General features: G+C 34.2%; 1 protein-coding gene across 10 annotated transcripts in view; it reads left to right on the top strand.

The window, feature by feature from the left end:
* The window catches only part of NAALADL2 (N-acetylated alpha-linked acidic dipeptidase like 2), a 1,420,296-nt gene that overhangs the window by 839,044 nt on the left and 557,970 nt on the right, over positions 1-23,282 (top strand). For all 10 annotated transcript variants that reach the window (XM_021933744.2, XM_021933739.2, XM_021933741.2 and 7 more), the window contains one exon: positions 7,820-8,093. In XM_021933744.2, coding sequence (XP_021789436.1) covers positions 7,820-8,093 — 274 coding nt within the window. The remainder of the gene's footprint in view (positions 1-7,819; positions 8,094-23,282) is intronic.

Here is a 23,282-nt window from a genome sequence, read left to right as displayed (position 1 = left end):
TCAAGCTTATCATACTTATCTTACTGTCATGTGGAACATAAATTGATATAAATATCCAATCAATTAAAGTATTTGTTGAGTATCAGCTTTTTGCCTGGGACTTAAGCAGAAGGCACTGAGCCCATCAGCGTGCCTTCTATTACTTGTAGAGCAGACAGATATGTACCATGTTTTCCTTGATCAGAAGAGGAGAGGCTATTACGTTCTCTGGCAGATAAGCCATTTCTGAACCGATTTTTAAATAGAATGTATAAAAAATCAGTTTTCTTCTTCTTTGTTCAGATGGTTCCCAAACTGTGAAATTCAGTCTATTGTAATTTTGACATTGCTACATTAATTTCCCTGAGCATCATTTTGTCATGAGCATAAAGATTTATTTCCACCTACCTCTTACTATGTAACTATTATTTTACCCAGATACGGTGCTTTCTAACACTCATCATTTTTATTGCTTTTGGGGAGCATCTCAGATTGGGAAACTAGCTGTTTTTTTCTAAATAGTAGCACAGTAGAGTGGAAATCTGAGATTCAGTGTAGAATAGTGGAAAACTGACTTATTTAATCTAGGATGTTTAACATCTTGATTGCATTATCTAGCCTTCAATTTCCTTATCTGTAAAGTGGCAACCGTAGTAGTGATATCAAGAGTTTTTTTGTGATGATTAAGCATATTAGTAGACATTTAATATACAATTTGTAGTTAGTATGTTATTTTAGAAAGTAAGAAGTAGTTGAGCAAGAAACCATGGCTTCATTGGCATGCCATTAGTGGCTGTGTTGTAAGGGAATGTTATGGGATGCTGCCTTTCCCTCTCAACCATTTAATTCCTTGCTGCTATGTTTGTTACAGTTTGTCATGTGTTTTAATATTTCCAAAGCAAAATTATGAGATTAAAAGGTAATTTCATCCTGTATAGTCTTTAACTTCATCACACACATATAGTACATGATTCACAGAATTTTACTACATTGGATACCAGTTCAAATAACAACCTAATGAAATGTTTGCCTTTTTAATACTATATTAGAAATATCACCCGATATAGTATGAGTATCTGCATATGTTATTGTAAATACACATAATAAAATGTTAGTGGGCATTAATAAATATGCTGATTTTTTCCATGTGTACTGCTAGTTAATCTTTCTTTAGATGTTTTCTTTCCCCATTCATTTACAGTACACTCTTGGCATTCAACCTGGTGTCAGGAATACTACATGCATGGCTTCCTCCAATTCTGACATCACTGTTGCTCTGTGACTCATACAGTAGCAGGTGTTGAACATTGATATAAACAGAATTTTGTCTACGAAAGCCAAAATTCTCCCATTTCTAATCTCCATTGGCCAATGGAACATTAATGCCAAAGTTACTTCCAAATTCAAGTCTCAGGCATGACAGTTCATTATGCTGCCTGCCAAAACTACTGGCCCATGGAAACCCTTATTTTAAAAATTAAAGCACAGTAAAACTCTCTGTCAAATAAATACTTTGTGATTTTAGATTATACACTTCTATTTTTGCAGCTTTCTCTGAAATTAGTAAACTTAGATTATATTGCAGTTAATTCTTTAATAGAATTTCTCATTTAATACAGAAAACTACTTAATTATAGCAGAGTGATTCACCATAAATCCTGAAACATTTATTGTGGGGAAAAAAGGTATAATAAACTGTTGACATTCTCAATAAAATCTATTTATTTTAACATTCTAAATGATTTCATATTGTTAATAAATATAATCCTTTGACTCAAACATTTGCATCCATAAGACTATGTTGATGAAGGCTGATTTAAAACAATTTAAAGATTACATAATTATAGAACTATGAACTCATATGATCTCTTGAAATCATTTTCTTAAACAAGAGAAGCATGTACAATAAACTTGATAAATTTAAAATAAAATTTTAAAAGACATCAGAACTTAAAAGTAATCTTAGGAAGACTACAATTTAAGAGTTATTTTTTAACTTATGATTAAGTATTTGAAATGTTGCCACTGTTTAGAAAGAAATCATATTTTCTAGACACCAGTATTTCTACAATCATGTGTGTCCAAAAACTTTGCTATCATCTTTTAGAATGCATTTTTGTATTGATATACTTGTATTTTTTAGGTTTCTATAAAGATAAGCTCATATTCTCTTGAATCCAGTCAACAACTAGAGTGTAGGAGAGTTGAATAATCTAATCTCTATTTGGTGAGATAATGTGCCAAATGGTATCACCTCAATCAATTTTGAACAAGTATCTATTCTATTATGAAAGTCTGTGGAAGAAACAGCTTAGGTCATAATTCTTAACTACTTTTCCGCCTTGGATATTGTGGGAGTAGCAATCAATACCTACAAAGAAATCATGTCTTAGGTAATAAGGTTCAAGTTAGTGCATTTCCGTTTTGAGTAATTTTTAATAGATATTCTGAAAAATGCATATATGCTGAATACATTATTACGTAATACTTTGCAGGACTACTATCCTACTATCCTGAGGTGACAGAATCATAAGAGAAATTCCCAAGGAAAAAAAAAAAAACTCGAGAAAGAGTGCTGTGGCAGATGATGAAACCAGAAACCTAGAAATTTGAAAATTAATGTAAGGTAGCACAGAGTCCAGTGAAAGAGCTGTGATTCAAAGAATACGTTTTTAAAAAGTCTTATTAAAATCATTAAATCAGCAGTTCATAGTTCTTCCATAATAGGAATATCAAGTGCAGACAATTTTTAGTTTAAGAAAAGTTTCTCTTTTAAAAATTCTAATAATATCCAACCTCTCCTAGAGAGCAGATCAAGAAGGAACACTTGCTGTCTCATTTTGTGTGATTTGTATATTACAAGTCAAAATCAGAAGTGATAGCTGAAAGGAACATTACATACCAAATTTACTTTTAAAAATGGATGTGAAAATAATAAATAAAATATTTGTAAAATGTTTCACATGATAGCTAAAATTATAATTCATTCTATTAGTCCAGCTTATTTTAGGAATGCAAGTTTAAAATTTTAAAAATCTAATGTAATCCACCAAATTAAAGAAATAAAACATACAATTGTCTTAATAAATATATCGGAATTTCTGACAAAATTGAATATCCATTCATAAAACATCTATTAACAACATGAGAATGGAAGGAATATCTTTAACCCGATATACACATTACAACATGGATGCCTACTATCACACATTATTAACACTTCTTTAAATATTTTCTGGAGGTCATAGCCTGTGTAGTAAAACAAAACAAAACAAAAGTTAAATCTCTAAATAATTAGAAGAGATATAATAAAATCTTAATTATTTTGCATGTGATATAATTTTTTTAAATAGAAAAAAGGAAGAAAATTATTATAATTAAAAAGAGAGTTTAGCAGGATTACTTTATAGGACAACTGAATAGTATTCCTCTACACCAGCAATGGGAAATATTTTAATTTTAAAACATACTTTTATGTTAACATTGACCAGACACTTAACCATTATCTTAGTTTGTTCAGGCTGCTATAACAAAATGCCTTAGATTAGATAACTAGTAAACAACAGACATTTACTTCTTATAATTCTGGAGGCTGGGAAGTTCAAGATCAAAGTGCCTATGGTATCTGGTAAGGGCCTGCTCCCTCACACATGGTGCTTTTTAGCTGTGTCTTCACATGATGGAAAGACAATATAATATAATAACCTCCCAAAGACCCCAATCTCTTAATACTATGACCTTGGGGGTTAGGATTTCAATATATGAATGAACATTCAGACTATAGCAATAATATTAAGGATTTATTTTTATATTATTATAAGGATGGCGTTTCTTCCCAAAGTGATTTTTAGTCTCAATGTGATTTCAGTCACAATGTTGGCATGGAAATTAGTGAGCTCATTCCAATATTCATATGAAGAGAAAAGAAAAATAATTTAAGATTTTCTGATGAACTAGTAGTGTGACTTGCCCATTCTGGATATTAAGACCTATAATAAAGTTGTAATAATGAAAACAGCACATTATTATGGAGATGGAAGAAAAAGACAAATTGAATTGATTTGGGAACGCAGACACGCCCAAACACATATGGTAACTCATATCCGACAGAGTTGTCATTGCACATTAACGGGGCATATTTGACAAGGGGTACTAGGACTCATGTTGGAAAAAGTCAAACTGGATTCCTGCCTCCTGCCACATACCTGCACACATATACACACATGCTCTCCAAGTAAACACTGAAATGTGAAAAACAACTTCTTAAAACTTTTAGGAAAAAAAAAATGAGAATAACTTTATGACCACAGCATTGAGAATTTCTTAAGCACATCAGAAAATGTGAAAACAATTATATTAAAAGCTCTATGCATTAAAATTATAAACTTTGGTTTATCATAAGACAATACATTGCAAATAAAAAGAGAAGACAAAAACTAGGATAAAATGTGTGCCATACATATGACCTAAAAAAGATTATTCAGAACATACAAAAACTTCTATAAATATAGGCAAAAATAAGAGCAGTTATTATATATAAAAGGAAATGTGAATAGCTAAATAATACATGAAAAGATCCTCACTGGTAATCATGAAGAAGCACATTAAAACCACAATGGGATATAATCTTACCTTCATTGGGGAGCGGAAATTGGATACAGGAGCAGAGGGTGGTAAAGGAAGCCTTGGAAAACTATTTAGTATATCCTGCATTCCAGCAGTTGTACTTCTGAGTTAAACACATAATGAAATATTACTTTATACTCACTACACTGACAAAAGTATAATATAAAATAAAATTTAAAAGTAAAATAAAATAATGGACAATACCTAGTACTGCTGAGGAATGGAGGAAGTAGAGCTGTCATGAAAAGATGACAAGAGTATAATTAAAATAATTCTTTTAAAAGCATTTTGACATTTTGGAATGAAGTTACACAGGTGCATACCTTATGGACCAATAATCCCTTGCCTAAAGAAACTTTTGCATATGTCTATCAGGAAACATGAAAAAGAATATCCAGTGTAGCATCGTTTACAATAGTGAAAAACTGAAAACAACTTTAAAATATTTATCTTAGGAAAATTGATTAAAAACCTGGAGGAATCTCAGACGCCCAATATTGAGTAAAAACCGCAAGTATGAAAGCCATATACAATATGCCAATTTTGTAAAAGTGAAAACACCTATAATTAAAGAAATTGTTAAAGAGATATACATATATGTATCTAAACCTATTTTAAAAAGACAATGAGAAACAACAAAATCAGATTGATGCTTACCCTGGGGATCGAGGCAAGTGATTGAATAGAGAAAAACTATTCTTGGGGCTTTGATAATATTAGCGATCTTCTACTTCATAACCTGGGTGGTTCCTTTCACTACTCTTTATAATTGTATATGCTCTATATTCCTTATATATTTACATTATTTCATATTATTAAAAATGATATTATAAAGTACATATCCCATAAATTAAAAGTGAAGTAAAGACTGTATACATTTTTTCACTCATTAATTTTAGCTTAGTACTGAAAAATATTTAGAAATCCTCCACAATTGGGACAAATTACTAATTCTTCAGTTGAGCCCCAAAAGAAGTATTTCATTTGCCTTTGGTGGCCTTATAGTATAACACACAATGTTTTCAGTTGCTTGCACCATAAAGCAACTGAGACCAACAAAAGGAATGGCAGATTAAACATCTTGCGCATTCCCTGGTGAATTTATGTTCATCAATTAACTGTGTAGAGGAGCAAACAAAATATAAAGCAGTCTTCACATTCTTTTTTTTCTCTTTGTCTGTCAATGTTAACGATATATTGCTATGTTTGTATAAATAAAATATGTATTTTGAAACCTCATTTTATATGGATTTTAACAGAACATTATTGATGCACCTTTGTAAATGACTTTCCTGTCAAATCGTGTTGTTTTAACTCAGTTTGCCTGCCCCATCCCAAAAATACAGAGAGAATGCAATAGCAATGGAGAAAGAGGGTAGGAAAAGGTAGAGAACAGATAAAGTAACAACAACAAAACAAAACAAAGTGGAAGGCAGATCCCTCTTACTGGTAATGAAAAATAATATAATTCGTCTCACCAGCTCTTCCATAAAATTTAGGTGGCACTGTTGACTGATCCAAGTAGATATTAAAAAAAAAAAAAAAAGAAAAGAAAAGAAGAGGGAAGAAAGCATGAATAGGAGTAGCTTCACAAAGATAGGAGATAATTGAGAAACTGTTTTTATTGCATCTTCCTGTGTAGGCCAGCTTCTAAGCTGTGGTCTCAGACTTACCTTTTATCTCTTGTAATGCTTTCTTACCAGTATTGTGCCTGCTTCTTATTTCTTTTCTAGGCATGTACTGTTGCAGGGGTGTCCAATCTTTTGGCTTTCATGGGCCACATTGGAAGAACACTAATTGTGTTGGGTCACACAATAAAATACATTAACACTAACAATAACTGATAAGCTAAAAAAAATAAATAAATAAAAAATAAAAAATCTTTTTAAAAAGTCTCATAATGTTTTAAGAAAGCTTACAAATTTGTGTTGGGCCACTTTCAGCCCTGTCTTGGGGCCACATGCAGCCCATGGGCCATAGGTTGAACAATACAGTTTAGGAATTGTTAAATAAACAGGGTCCTGGAGGAAATAAGCAAGAAAAATAATGTGATGGGCAAAAATAACAATAATATCAAAATAAACACTTAGATAATAGCTTGGATAGCAATAAGATTCTTTTAAGAAGGTACATTTTTGCCCCAAAAGGAAATTATTCCTTTTTGGTCCCTTTTTATTAATATTTCAGCCACGAAACTGAAAAAAAAATTATCTGGATTAAATTATTTTTATTAAGTTCTCATGTCTGATTCTGTTCTAGGTACTATACACAAATTTTTAACAGATTTTTTTCTGGTTTCTAGTATGTCATAAGCAAAAATAGTGTCACTGGATTATGGGATAGGTATAGGAATAAATATACGAAGTACAGAAAGTACAACACAAACAATTTCATATTGGTTTGGCAATCTGTGTTTTGTTTTGATTTTATTGAAAACCGTGCTCATAGCATCATGTAATTCGGCATAAAATTTGTATCTAAAGATCTCTCTCTGTATTATTTTAAATAGCAATAACTATATGTCAATCATATCATTTTACATGAAATCACCTTAACTATAACAAAGAAATGTCTCAACTGGAATGACACCTAGATTTTGGAATTGACTTTTAAGTGGATTACGTTGATGTTGATAGAAGGATCAGAACTAATAGAAGATCTAGTAGGCATTAATATCACTCTTCTCTGCAATGCCATAGAGCTGTGTTAGTGGGGTTTTTTTGTTTGTTTGTTTGTTTTTCTTTAGAAAGAGTCTCACTCTGTTGACAAAGCAGGAGTGCAATGGTTCCATCCTAGCTCACTGCAGCCTCCAACTCCCAGGCTCCAGTGATTATTCCACCTCAGCCTCCCAAGTAGGTGGGACCACAGATGCATACCAGGACAACCAGCTAATTTATTTTTTAATGTTTTGTAGACAGAGAGTGTTGCTATGTTGCCCTGGCTAGTCCTGTGCTTAAGCGATCCTCCCTCCTTAGCATCCTAAAGTGCTGGGATCACGGGCATGAGCTACCACAATGGCCATTAGTTCTTAATTTAAGAAATTGATTCATTCTGCTTTGATTTGTGTTTATGTTTCATGTGGTAGGGTCCTGTCTCATTTATCTTTCAGTATCCCACAACATGTATTAATATTGTTTGTATATTGAGCAGTCATATCTCAAAAGAATAAAGAATTATCCTTTTAAAAAAAGTTTTCTTTAAAAATTTATTTCAGAAATTTGGTACAACTGTATAAAAGTGAAGATGACATGGAAATTTCAAAGAAGATTAAGACTCAGTGGACCTCTTTGGGCCTAGAAGATGTACAGTTTGTAAATTACTCTGTGCTGCTTAATCTGCCAGACCCTTCTCCCAGCACTGTGACTCTGAGCAGCAGTGGTCAATGCTTTCATCCTAATGGCCAGCCTTGCAGTGAAGAAGCCAGAAAAGATAGCAGCCAAGACCTGCTCTATTCATATGCAGCCTATTCTGCCAGAGGAATTCTCAAGGTAATATGACCATTTGTCTCTGTTATTTACAGTGAGATGGAATTAGAAAACAACAGCTTTCATCTAAATTGAACTAACTGGCAAGATGTAACATACAAAAGTAACCATTAAATCTTCTCAATGTGGAGGTGCCAGGAAAGAGAAGGACGATGTGGCCTTCCCGACCCTTTTCTTGTCATATTTTTAAAGTGAAGACATGTTAGAAAAATTTAATTCAAAGGTGTCGAATGTGTGACTGAGTCATTCACATTTTGCTCTGTCGATACAGTGCAAGTCTATTTCATTCTATGGCTTTGAAGAGGCAAAATTTAATACATTGATATAGAGAAAGGGAAAGAAATAGAGAGGGTTGTGTTTTGAGATTCTGTACACACAAAAGAAATTAAGTGGAAAATTGATATGATTATTAACACATTTAAGATTTGAAACACAACGCCCCTGCTTTCATGATGAAAAACACATGCGATAAGAAGCCAGGTGTGCATTATTTCTTCACCTTTTCTGGGTCAGCAGATTTATGATGCAGTTTTTTTTTTTTTTTTTTTGCATAGTGGTTAAGTGCAAGGCTTGTAGAGCCACATGGACTAGTTTTAAATCTCAACTCTCCAATTAACCACCGTTACTTAACTGTGGGGAGGAAACTGGGGCTGATTTCCTCATCTCTGTATTGGAGTCAATAATAATTCCAGCTCATAAGGTTGTTGTGAGAAAATATTAATATATGTAAATCTAGGAGGACAGAGCATAGCCTATAGTAAGAACAATATACAAGTTAGATACAACGTGTAATTTGGTCAACAGTTTCTTTTATATGGGCAAGTTTTCTAACTCTATGTAAAAGTATAATTTGAAAAAATACACTTAGGTTTTTTTTTTTTTTTAATCAAAATGTATATTGCCTCATTTAATACCAATGAAATAATGTTATTTTTCTGACTGTTGTTTATAGCACAAATGTTTCAGAATCTAACTAATTTTTTTTTTTTTTTTTTTTTTTTTTTTGAGACGGAATCTCGCTCAGTCGCCCAGGCTGGAGTGCAGTGGCCGGATCTCAGCTCACTGCAAGCTCCGCCTCCCGGGTTTACGCCATTCTCCTGCCTCAGCCCCCCGAGTAGCTGGGACTACAGGTGCCCGCCACCTCTGCCGGCTAGTTTTTTGTATTTTTTAGTAGAGACGGAGTTTCACCGTGTTAGCCAAGATGGTCTCGATCTCCTGACCTCGTGATCCACCCGTCTCGGCCTCCCAAAGTGCTGGGATTACAGGCTTGAGCCACCGTGCCCGGCCAGAATCTAACTTATTATTAAATTTGATTAATATATGGGACGTTTAAATCATTTTAAATTACTTTGCATAAATACTTGAAATAATAACAGTAAATGCTCGTTCCTAATAGATTTTGGGGGAGTGGGAGGGAGAGGCAGATTTTCTGGCAGTCCAGCATCGTTTCTATTCTGTGTGTATCATACTTTGACTTTTAGCCAAAGAGCTGCATATAACTATTACCACCTTGAAAAGTCTTACCATTAATTAAATTTTAATATAATAGTAAATGTCTGCAGTATTTCTACTATAGGACTCGTGTAATTTGATTTGATTAATATTATGCTCTTTCTGGTTGGTAATAATGGTAACACACCTACATATTAATAAAAATAGAGGAAGGCAACTGTCACTCTTTCCTTGATTCAGAAGCTTTGGCCTTAAGCCAAGACTCTAAAAGTTACCCTGGTATTTTCTCTAAAACTCCTAACTCTGCCCAAACCATAGGCATTTTCAACCTCTTCTTTATCCCAGTTTGCTCAGGTCATGCCTTCCCCTAAACAAAAGCATGTCTAAAACACAGAACATTCACAAAAACACCAGGAACTTGAGTGGGTCCTTGGAATCGTCCCCATCTCCTTGCTTTTCAATTTCCGCTGGTGAACATTGATTATTCCTTGAAGAAGGAGATATGCAAAACTCATGAAAATACAACTTGCATCCTTATTTCCTTAGCATGGCTCTCTGTAACAACCCGCTGGGCCCAGTGGATTGAAGGTAGAATAACATTAAATAAATTCCTTAGATATGGGTTCACCACAAAAACCCTCCCTCAACGCTCCTGCGGTTTCGTATTATTATGCAGTTTCCACCCAGACCAAGGAAAGAGATATCCTATCACTGTGCAGCTTCCCAGAGCCCCTTATGGGAGCATGTATATGTTGGTCTTACTGTATAATGGGGAGATTCACTGGATCTGGAAAATTAAATTTCTATGACTCCTTTATACTCGGGACTTACTGCATAATAAGGGAGAGATGGGAGAGGAACCCTTCAATAACAATTTGTTTACCTTGGTTTAAAAGGGATATTGGCTGGGCGCGGTGGCTTACGCCTGTAATCCCAGCACTTTGGGGAGGCCGTAATCCCAGCAGTTTCGGAGGCCGAGGCGGGTGGATCACCTAAGATTAGGAGTTTGAGAAGATCCTGACCAACATGGTGAAACCCCGTCTGTACTTAAAAAAATACAAAAAATTAGCCGGCCCGGTGGCGGGCCCCTGTAATCCCAGCTACTCCTGAGGCTGAGGCAGGAGAATCGCTTGAGCACGGGAGGCGGAGGTTGCAGTGAGCCGAGATCGCGCCATTGCACTGCAACCTGGGCAACAAGAGCGAAAATCCTTCTCAAAAAAAAAAAAAAAAAAAAAAGAGGGGGCAGGGAGGGTGGATATTAACAGATATTGTATACTTCTAATTTCTGATTCATACTCACCACCAGCAAACGCTCATAATAATGGAGGTGGTGGTGGAGGGAAGAAAGTCAGGGAGACGATCACTTGGAAGAATCTGTTTGGCCCTAGAGTTCCAATATTGAGCAAATCCACTTTCCTATGATAGTTGTGCAGATATTGGACACAGAGTATTAGATGTAATTATATGTTTGCTTTTTATATTTTATAAAAGACTAGGCTGAATCGCAAAAATGTTAATCACCCCCTTCATTCTAACCGATGATACTGTAGGATGGATATGTAAATATTCTTCTCCCGTTATTTTCTTTATTCTTTCACACTTCTGCAATTAGATAGCCTCACCTTCAAGTGTCCTGCGTTCAAGTAGTGTGTAAGAGTAATACATTTTTGGCTATTTAGTGTCCATTGTTAGACTCCTTCACACAACTGAATGTCATCTCATTTTTAATGTAAAATAAATTTTTAGTTTAAAATATATGTAATATTACTAATATGTAAAGAGGTTTAATATTTTAAGAAATAAGTTAAAAATGTGAATTGCAAAATTCCATAGCTTCAACCTTCTTACTTTAAAAAACTGAGACTATTCCCTTTCTTCTAGATATTTTTAGACCACACCAAATTCCAAGCAGTCACTGGTTGATTAGTTTATAAGGACCCTATAATTATGATTTTATTAAAATTAAAATGTATTCATACCTGAAGTATTTTAATATCTTTTTCAAATTTAGCAGTCATTGTTTGTGAAGGTTAAGTTAGCCTCCATACATTTTACTTGAGCACCATTTTTATTTCCTTGACAATTTCAAATCATCAGACCTTAGAAACTAGAAATGTGAATTCTAAGGATACCGATGGTGTTCTCCACCCCCAGCCCCTCCCTCTCCCATTTAGAATTATAAGTTATAAGGGAAGATTAGTTGTATTCTCAGCATTTTCATTATGTGTTCGATATCTTTCGTAGCTCTCTTTTTAGATCCCTTTAAATGAAACAGTTGTTTTTCTTATCCAAATGTATGTGGTTCTTTCCTCTTCTTTATTTTTTCTTTTTCACTTATTTTTTCTTGTCAAGATAGGACACAAAAGAAGAAGCCAGTTTACTTAAAAACAATATATTTTAACTTTCAAACTAATGCATGTGTGTATGTGTCTATAACAATGGCCTTTTGTGTTGTTTTCTGGGCATGTTGTATGACAATTTCAATTACAGCATTCGGGACAATTGGGAGAAGATAGGGTTCAGTAACACTTTCTTGCATGTCTCTGTCTTTCACAGTTAAGGCAATGCACACCTATTTCTAAGGATTCGACATTGTATTGAAAAAGCCAATTTAAAAATGAAAAACTTAAGATAACCAACCAGTGGTTTTATCTGTTCGCTGTCAAAGAGTACTCATTTATTTTTTACAAAGTTAATTATCTTTTCGCTTTGCTAGTGGAACTGGGTTTTTTTTTTTTTTTAAATGTCCCTGTGTAACCATATCTCTGAGAGTTTTCTACATGTTTATCTTAACAGTTATAAGTTTTTAAATTTCCTTTTATTTCACATAAAAGAAAATCAACCTCTACTGCAGATTTATGAAGTTATCCAAATATCCATAGTTCTAAGTCCTTATGTAGTATCCTCCCACCATTTGTAAGTGTATTAAAACTGCCTTTTTTAAAGAAGAGTTAAAAAAAAAGCTTTTAAAATGCAGCTGTTAAAAGGGAGAAAATAAAGTTAACGGTAAATGTAGAAATACACTCCATGTTTGAAATATTTGGCCTAAACAAAAGGGATTGTTAAAGGAAACAAAATGCAATATGGATAAAACTAACACTTGTATTTGAAGAACATAATCTGAGAAATTAATTATGCAAATTAGATAAAGTCACTGTTTTTAAGATTGTATTAATAATGCAAATCTATTATACTAAATACATATTGATTTAAATATCTATATCAAGAAAGCATGTGCTATTGATACTCTTTTTTAAAACTCATTATATCAGTATTGTTATAATTTTCAAAAGCAACTTCTAGGTGGATATTATATATGCATATAGAATACCTGCACATATTTTATATTCCTGTTTTAGGTATATTACTGAAACTCACATATTCTAAGAGCTAAGTCGCTGGTGATTTCTCTGTATCACTTTAAATCATTCCCTAATTCAAATCAAGCTTGAGTGGTTGCTGCTGAGGATTCAGGCATGCCTCCTTTTTGATTTTGAGTACATTGTGTTTGCATGAATTTCTGTCTGGCAGAGCCATTAACAAGTTCTTAAATTATTCTAGTCTGACTGCCAGCAAAGCTTGCCACAACTTTTTGCTTTTGACAAGGTTATTTGTAGAAGAGGAGTGCCCCTTTTCTTTGAAGAGCTGTCATGTCCATTCATCATAGGACCGTTTTGTATAAGCTTCCAATTTGTGCTTTCTGGTAACCATCTAAACAGCATTTCTGATATCTGAGATCTACTTCAAAAACCTACTTAGTGCCAGCATGATGGATGGTGTACTTTACAACTTCTTTATAATTCATCGTGCACTAGAAAGGTGACATTGTTTACGCCATCATAATGACAGGTGGGTCAGTAAAAGGGTCCTAAGGAGAGTTGTCCTGTCAGATGCAAAATACATAATAAAATGGAGACATAAATAATTTAGCATGTGTAAGGTTAGCTTCAGGGAATAAACAGTGATTTATATTTTTATTAAAGGGTAAATATCAACTATAATATTATCATAGAGTTAAAGACATTGGTAGTGAGTGCTGAAAATGTCTAGTCAATTTTGTAAATAGAACATACGACTTTTATGCAATTTCTATGCAATTATTTCTTTTGTCCTTTGTGAAACCCCGGCAGATGCAGAAAACTAAATCACATATTAATATTTGCTATATGTTGGTCAGATTGGTTCTGCCGTGTTGTTGTTGAGCAGGGGATTTTTCTCATTTACATACATTTTATGGATTTTGTATCTTTTCCTTCTGTAAAGTTTTATTTTTTTGTCTGAAAGATAAGCCAAATAATGCAGTTTTATAGAGAAATTTATTTTTAAAAACTAATTAACTGTACAGAAGCTCTATTATTATGAAGATATGTGTCCCTACCCTATTCCGCAGAGAGCAAGAGTTCAACAGCCCAGACTAGCATCCCTTCTTAATAGGTGTGCAAATGTGGGGTGGTCAGGTCAATTCTCTAGGACTCAGTGTTCTCATTCATATAAGGGAAATACTAATAGTAACTTTAATGGTTTTTGTGGGGAATAAATGATATAAGCCATGTAAAGAGCCTGACAGTTAGTACTCCATCAGTGTTAGCTATTATTATCCTGTAGAAAGTCAACACATTTAAATGGGAGAAATTAAGAAACTACCAGAGCACCAGAACAATATATCAAGATTTGAAAGAACAAATTTTATTGTATTTATCACATTATCTAAATATAATCATCCTGTCTTCTGTTTAACATGACAAATATGAATCATTAGGGAAGAAAATGCCTATGCCAGTATGAATAAAAATAAACTATACATAATGCCCTGATCATATGTTTAATTAAAACTGAAAGCTCAAAAAAATCACAAATCAAATGTTTTATTCCTGAATGCAGAATGATAAATCATGTTGAGTTGGACCTGAAAAGCATTGCTTGTCTTTATGTGTAAAATGTCAATTTGTAGTGCCTTAACGTATGAAATCTGAACACTGTATCAAATATTTTCTCAGAAAGTCTTAAAGAGAAAAAAATATAAACACTGCATGGAATCCTTGCAGTCAGATGCCTATTTTCTCATAGCTAGAAAAACTTGGTCTTTCTCTTGTATTTTGAATATTTTCAAAGAAAAGCAAAATTATCAGCATTATGGCAAAAGGCAGAGCTATATGTATTTGGCTCTGAATGATTGCTGTTATAGAGAACAATATCAGTGAGCTAGGGAAGTGGAATGGAACTGTAGTACTTAAACTTTTGTTTTCTGGATGGTAAGATGAAGCAACTATCTCACCAACAAAGAAATGTGAGCTTCCAAGTTTTTTGTTTTGTTGTGTTTTGTTTTTTTGAGATAGAGTTTCTCTCTGTTGCCCAGGTTGGAGTTAATGGCACGATCTCAGCTCACTGCAACCTCTGCCTCCCGGGTTCAAGCGATTCTCCTGGCTCAGCCTCCCGAGTAGCTGGGATTACAGGCATTTGCCACCATGCCCCACTAATTTTGTATTTTTAATAGAGATGGGATTTCTCCATGTTGGTCAGGCTGTTCTTGAACTTGAACTCCCACCCTCAGGTGATCCACCTGCCTTGACCTCACAAACTGCTGGGATTACAGGTATGAGCCACTATGCCCAGCCCAGCTTTGAAGTTTTCAAATGGTGACAGTGGCTTTGTATATTATCAGTCTCCCTTATTTTTCTTTTGTAAAATCCATCTATTGGCAACAGTGCACGAGTGTGAGATAAATGACTGTGAATGCAGCTGTTATTGTTATTTTTTTTTAATCTGCATAAAGTCCCTTGGCCCAGTGTGACCTTCTATTTCTCATTTCATGAGCTCCATTCACTAACCAACTAAGTTAACATAACAATTCCATAATTGCTTCTTTCATTTAAAAAAAAATTCATTTTATTTTATTTTTTTTAATTTTTATTTTTTTGAGACAGAGTTTTGCCCAGGCTGGAGTGCAGTGGTGCAACCTTGGCTCACTGTAACCTCTGCCTCCCTGCTTCAAGCAATTCTCCTGCCGGAGCCTCCCCAGTAGCTGGGACTACAGGCATGTGCCACGGTGCCCAGCTAATTTTTGTATTTTTAGTAGGGATGGGGTTTCAACGTGTTCACCAGGCTGGTCTGGAGCTCCTGACCTTAGGGGATCCACCCACCTCAGCCTCCCAAAGTGCTCGATTACAGGCATGAGCCACCATACTCAGCTCATAATTTCTTCTCTCATATTTGAGAATAATAACCATGGGGTTAGTTTCTACATATTTAAGAAGATATATCTTTTCCCTGTATTTAAAATTTAGACAGGAACATTTTCAAAAAACTTGATCTAACACAACATATTGTACACAGTTAAATATTTGTTACAGAGAGTACATTTTCTACCCGTGAAAAAGAACAAAAGCCTATTTTACAAAATAATAGCTTTAAAGCAAAGGTAGCTAAATTCAACTAAGTGGTTAAAGCGCAGTGGACTCTTTTCCCCACTTCATTACAACACATGTGACATTTTTTGAGAAAGTATTTGGATGCAGATTTTTATTTTGACTAAAAGTTATTTCTAAAGATTTTTAATCACTGTAATTACTATTTGACAGAAAAGTCCAGTGTTTTCATTTTTATTTCCGATTTGATTTAGGCACACTACTTGCAAAGTTAAGTGATAATGTAATTTTCTTATCAGATGTATGTTTTAATTTATGTAAAATGCCTGTATTTAAGTATTTTGTTTCAAATAAGACTTACCTCATTTCAGCAGATGCTGCAAATTCAGTCTTTTCAGAACTAGAGAGATCTGTGGAAAAGTTGGTTCTTAAGTTTATGCAGTGTTTCAACACATTAATCCAGGAAAATGCTGTCATATTAGTTTCATAGTCTCCAGGAAGAATTTTCTTGAAAGAATTTGCAACTCCTTCAATACACTTACCTTAATAAGTTGAGTATCATCTATTAAATAAAGTGCCCCATGATTATTAATTTGTTATTCCTTATACTTTAATCTGATACTAAAAGATTAACTGCCTAATGTAGAATATAGCCAGCGGGGTCTCACTAATATAACAAGAAACATTCAACTTTCAGCAAATACATCCTGAGTACCTTTTATACATTAATCTCAGGGGACCCAGTGGTAAATAAGAAAGCTTTGGACACTGCTGCATGCAGCTGGCAATATAATAAGAGAAACTGGCATTTAAAATTGCTTGGCTTGATGCTGCTCTAAAAACTAGCAAATTATTTAAATATCTAATCTCCAGTTTCCTCATCTATAAAAATATCTACCAAATATTAATGTTCTGTAGATAGACTGGAACAATTGATTCAATCTGCTTAGTAAAATGTCTAGCACGGGGACATGAATGGTTAAGTATTTCTTTTCTTTTCTTTTTATATCATGCCATAACAATTCTGTATGATTTAATCCTTTCCACAACACACACACATACATACACACACACACGCACACACACATTCTATACTCGATTTTCTAATAGCTGGAGTTTCCTATGAACCACTTTTTGCCTTTATCTCTTTCTTGCTATTATCTGCTTTTATGGAGACTTCTTCTTGGACCAAGGCCTAACTAAGCATAAGCTTTAACCCCTATCTCTAATGCATAACTGTTTTCTGTTTTCAACCACCTGCCAAAATGTCTACTAGTGTTTTGTTCTACCGCTTTAGAAGGACACACACACACACACACACACCGTGCGCACCAGCACAAACCAGATTATTTCAGCTGGTTAGTTGACTTTTTGCATCTTTCCCAATTCTCATGATCTCCCCGCACAGTTCCTCAGGAAACAATGCCCTGTTGGTCGTTTGAAATAAATTATGGTGAAAATCTTTAAACCATAGAAATTTGCAAATGCTACACATCAGGACTTTTTTTTTCACCCCAAGAACCATTTTCCTAGCATAGAGCTGCCCAGCATTCAACCAGAAGCAATGGACTGGATTGCCAATTACAGCATGGTCATAATATTAGGGTGGAATGGACAGAGCCAAGAACACTGCCATGGGGTAGAAAGTGAGAGTGTGCTCAGTGCCCACTTCAGGTCCCCTACCTCTTTCATCTAGGGCCACAGAAGCCACTCAAAATGTAATCATAATATTTAAAGGGGCAGGGAATTTCTTTCAGATTTCTCAAGGTCTGAAATGGGAAGATAAAGTTACCTTCTCGACAGAACTAATGGAAAATCAAGAGGGAAGTTATCTTTAAAAGTTATCTCAAGTTATTTTGAAATACAAACCTTCCTGGGATACTTCTGGCTCTTGGAACATTTTGCAAAATAGCTATTGACCTTCCATCCTGCTCCTCAAGCTATTGGGACTGACTGGCTCACAAGCCCTCTGCCTGAACTTTCAACACAGCAACCATATCTCTCCCTTGCCCTCCACCCATACCATAGGAGAGATGATTGACTTTCACAATTTCATTCTAGGACCCCTTATCTCTGGAACAATCAGCTAGCATGGTTGTTGATTATTTATTTTGTGTCTTATGATAGTTTTATTCCTAGTTTGCTTCAGGAAAACACAATAAATATGTTAACCGTGGGAAAACTGATAAAGTTGCAGAAGCTCCCATGATCATTTATTAGGGACTTTTGTGGTAATATACATGGAGTAAAGCTAACCTCTTTTACACTCATTTATTTTATTCATTCTCATGTTGAGAAAGACTAGTCTAGATTTACTTTCTCTATACTTCTTTTTTCATTTCTAGGATTTGTCAACCAAATGGGATCAAACAGTTTTAGTCTATGAACACTAAGTCTTCTTTTTGGTAAATGTTGAGCAACCAACCAAGATACTGTCACCTTGTTGAGCTGCACGTTAGCTCAGATTTACCACCCAACTGTTGTTCTTTCATTCTTTGATAGATTTTCTGAAATTTTATCCTTATCCAATCCCATCCCTGTAAAAATGCATAACTTTTTATTTCAACATTTACTAGTCATGTTTTACTCCTCAGCATGTGTGATGCCTCTGTTTCATTTGGTACAGTTCCTCATTCCTTCAAGGACTACGTACTTACGCTGTCTAGAAAGTTATTCCCCAGGTCTATGTATGGATTCTCATCATTTGGATGTGAACTCCTTAGCAATGTCTTCCCTGACTTCCCCTAATTACTCATCACCCTCTATTACAATACCTCTATTTTACTGTCTTTGGGGCATGTCACCATTGAAAGTTTTCTGAACTGTTGATGTGTTTGTTTACTTTTTGTTGTTGTTGTTGACCTCTCAGCAGGAGAAAGTAATCAATAGGAAAGGGACCTTTTGTAACTCACTGCCTCCCTATCTTCAGAAACCGGAATACAGTGTATCACGTATTACCAGAAAATGAAATAATTATCTCTTTAATACCCTCTTTCTTGGTCTTCCCTAATTGTTTTCTCCTGTTTTTTCTTCCGCTTCTCTACATATTTTTTCATAATCTCTTTTTTAAAAGATATATTTTTGCTTTTAAAATAACTCTGTGTAACATAAATAGCTAAAGGAAAGATGCTATGGCCAATTATGTTATATTTTTAAATGTTGACCAAATAATACAAAAGAACAGCTATATAATCTCTAAGGTACTATTTATTAAATTCTGGAAAATGTTTAAAGTTTTGCCTTTCTTTCTGACAATCTACAATTTTTTACTCTAGCCTGAAATATGAGATTAAATTTGCATTATTTTTTTCTATTGACTTTGGAGACTATGCATGTAAAATATGGAAATGAAATCCTGACAAAACTGTTTCACTTTAGCCAAATTTCTATTACAATAATTTTAACTTTTTTTGTCCTTTGGATGTACATTATATGTTAGATTGTAAAACTGAAGACATTTTGCAAATGTATTAAACAACTACTCTATGCCAAGGCAAGTAGCAACTCTGGCTTATCTTTGCTATTTGTGCTATTGAAACATAGCCACTGTGCCCCAAGCACTGCATTTAGAGTATCACTGTAGCAAGTATATTTTTTCAGCAAGTGTACATATTGCAGTAAAGAAGAAGTGATAAAATTGTGAAGTCACCCTTTTATCTGGTTCTTTACAACAAAGACAGCAAAATTGATTGTGTGTGTTATGCTTAATTCTGAATTCAGCAGGAATGCACCAGTCTAGTCCACTAGCTAGTGTCCCTTCTAATTGATTGGAGGTCCATTTTAACTGACTAGAACTTGTGCTATACTAGTTACTAAATATTTTAAATATCTCTCCTCTTGTGCCAATCCTTGCCTAATTGGTCTTGATTAACTGGAACACTATTTTGAGAAGGAGCTTAAAAAGATGCTGATTGCTTAGTTATGTCTTCCACAGGAGTGGGGGAAGGCAGTGTTGGTTTTCATGCTTCAATACATTGTGGACTTCATGATAATAACCATGATGGAAAGCCATTGAGTGAACTCGAAACAGAAGTACTAACATAATTTTAATAATCTTTGAATTTTGAAATCTTTATCAATACTAAGTTTCTAATGATTTTTAGAAAGAAAGAAGTAAACATGGATGATCATGGTGATGTTACAAGTTTTTAATAAACATAAGCACTTTAATTGAAGTAAATTCAAAGCTAGATTACATATGATAGTAGGCAATTTCTAAAGCAGAAACTTGTTTTTAGGTGAGCAATACTTATGATAGTATTGTACTTTGTCATTATCAGAAATGCTTGGGTTTATCATTTCTGAACTTGAGTAGAAAATTACTGTTTTAGTCAAAGCAAGCTTTTCAAACATTTTGTACATTCTGAGTCTCTCTTAGAGAACTAGAAAGGCTCCGAATGATTGATTTGGTTGAAAATGTCAAGTCTGAAAGACTTCAATGCATTAATCATTTCATACGCATGAATAATTTTTGCTGCCTCAAGGTGGAGAAGAAACATGGCACTGGAATGTTCCCCAGTGTGGAACCCCAGCCACCCACAGATGGACTGCACCGGGGACATTTTCCTGACTTAGTTAATTTTAATTGCGGTTTTATTTATTGTGTTTAGCTGATTGTCGGAAATGATAATTCTGCTTTTCTTTTAGTTACTCTTCTGTTGCTTCTGCTCAGAGTGTTTTTTCCATTCCTATATAGATAGGAATGCAATTTTCCAAAATCTTGTACTCCTGAAGCAAATATCTAGTCTACTTTGTGATGTGTTTAAAAATCTTTACTATTGATAATATTAGGAAAAAGCAAGAGAAAAGATATGACTATCCTGAGAGTCTCACATTTTTAATTCTATTGGAATGAATGTAAAAGTGATTGTGTTGCCTTTGCCAGAAGTCTTGTGGTCTCAAGAGTCACAGGGGATGCGGAGTACGAACTTTGGGGTGTGGAATTCCCTACCTGGTAATTACATAAATAATTTTGCTTTGCTTTGACCATGTAATGTGTTAGACATTAGGTTTCTTTTGGACACAATGTTTTGTCCTTATGTAAACTGTTAAAGCTATTAATCATTTAACTGGTGTTTATTCACTATCGACTTCACGCTGTTTTAAGTGCTTGGGATAAATCAGTGAGGAGAAGAAAGATCATAGCCCTAGTGAAATGTAAACATTGAATAAGGAAGAGACAATCAACATAATAAAGAAGCAAATTATGTGTGTGTACACACACACACACACATATATAAAAAATACATAAATAAATGTATTTAGCTAATTATTTAGTTATAGTTAGACATTGAAGCATGCTAGCTAAAAATAAAAGTAGAGTAAAGCAAATTGATAGTGCAGTTTTGGAGTGGGGTGATTGTAGTATTGAACAGGGTGGTTATAGTTGCCATAATAGCTGAAATTTGAAGGAAGACCTGAAAATGGCAAAATAATGAGTCAAATGAATCCGGAGAAGAGGGTGTATTTCTAACAAAAAGAAACAGCTAAAGCCAAGACCCTATGGGACATATAGAACTCCAGCTAGTTGTTGTAGTTGTGCCAGGGAGAAAGTGGAGAGTAATAGGCAGGACCAGCTACATAATTTGTAGACTCAATGTAGGATAAAAATACAGAATGCCTTGTTCAGAAATTATTAAGAATTTCAAGATAATGATAGCAGAGCATTAAACCAAGCAGGGAGCCTTTTAAAGCACACCCTTTGTGCAACTGCACAGGTCACAAACCTCTAAGGCCAGCCCTGGTAGAAGAGATGAAGTCATAGCGCAGTATGAAGAGAGGATTATGTAGGGCACAATAGGCCATGCAAGAATTTTGACTTTCATTATCATCCATATTGGGTCCCAATGACCTAATTCACTGTTGTATCTCAAAACCTTCATTTCACTAGTGAGGACACTGAGATCCAGAAAAGTTCATTTACTAACCCAAGGTTAGACTGCTAAGTTTTTATTGAATCAGCTCTGCACCATCTGCTTAATCCTCAAAAGGGCCCCTGCCTTTCCATTTACCTTCTACTGCCTTCTCTAATATACCTGCTTTCTCTTTGGCAAAGAATCAATAACGATGTGATGACAAATTATATGGGGATGAGTCCGGATTATAGGGTCAGGCTGTCTATCTCTGAATTACTGTTGTACTATTTAGTAGCTCTGTGACTGTGAAAATGTTACTTACCATCTCCTTGCCTTGATTTCTTCATTTGTAAAAAGGGGGGATGATTCCAGTAACTTATCTCTTCTCTTTGAATTGTTGTCATGATTAAATATAATAATGAATACATAATACCTGTAACAGTGCTGGGTATATAGAATGTACTCAATAAAAATATTTGTTTTTGGTGGTGGTGGTTCTGGATCTCTCAATAACTGAAAAAAAAGTTTATGTATTGATTTATTATTTTTTGTCTTGCACCATCTTCTAGGGAGTCCCTAGCTAATTTCAACACATCTTGTCTCACTCTAAGCTCCAAATACAAATCTCTCTCTCTCTCTCTCTCTCTCTGTCTCTCTCTCGGTCTCCATTAAGTGATTTATGGTTCTTCTTTTTCGGCATTAACTTCTCTGTTTGGATATATGCACATATTCATTCATTCATTCACTTATTTTATTTAGTTCCTATCATGTGCCAATAACTGTTCTTGGCGCTCAGAACAGAAATATTGCTGTGGCCACTGTGTGAATATATGAAGGTGTCCCTATGTGTCTTTATCTGCATATCCCACATCTGTACATAAATATGTATTCAAATATATACCCATACAGTATTATTATATGATATTTTTCTAATCAACTGCAATCATAGTCCACCGGAAGCCTAGTTGTTTTGTTATTACCAAACAGTATAGATATCTCATTTTCAATGAATAATATAGCTATCTGACATAAGGTGTGTAGAACCATTGTATCAAACAGATTTATATAGTTCTATCCGAATTACCTTTGTGATATCACTAATTTTGGTCTAGATTCAATGTTTGTTTCTATCTAGTGTGATTATTGACATTTAGGGAGTACAACTGAATAGGAATTAGTTAATTATTAAGTTTGGAAATAGCTATCCCTGTTTATTTTTTGTATGCCTATATGTGCAAGTTAAGCTTGATCAGTTTGTAAAGTTTTCATTTGTTTATTGTTTTTCTTTATTGATAAGGTAGACATTTTTTGTTTCTTGGCATTATACTCTATTTTCTCCCAAATTTTATTTATTACCTGAAAAAAGTATTTTTTTGTAAACTAAAATTCTAATAGAAGATTAAATCTTTCATTTGTGAAAAGTTTGATATTTAAAATAATAGAAGATTATCTATATTAGAAGAAATTAATGTGAAATAGAAATGCATGATTTTATTCCCTTTGCCATATTAAATAATTTG

Source organism: Papio anubis, chromosome 2, assembly GCF_008728515.1.
Source record: "Papio anubis isolate 15944 chromosome 2, Panubis1.0, whole genome shotgun sequence".
In the NCBI taxonomy this organism is placed as follows: domain Eukaryota; kingdom Metazoa; phylum Chordata; class Mammalia; order Primates; family Cercopithecidae; genus Papio; species Papio anubis.
Note: the sequence above shows the minus strand (reverse complement) of the source record. Positions and strands in the feature narration are given on the sequence as shown.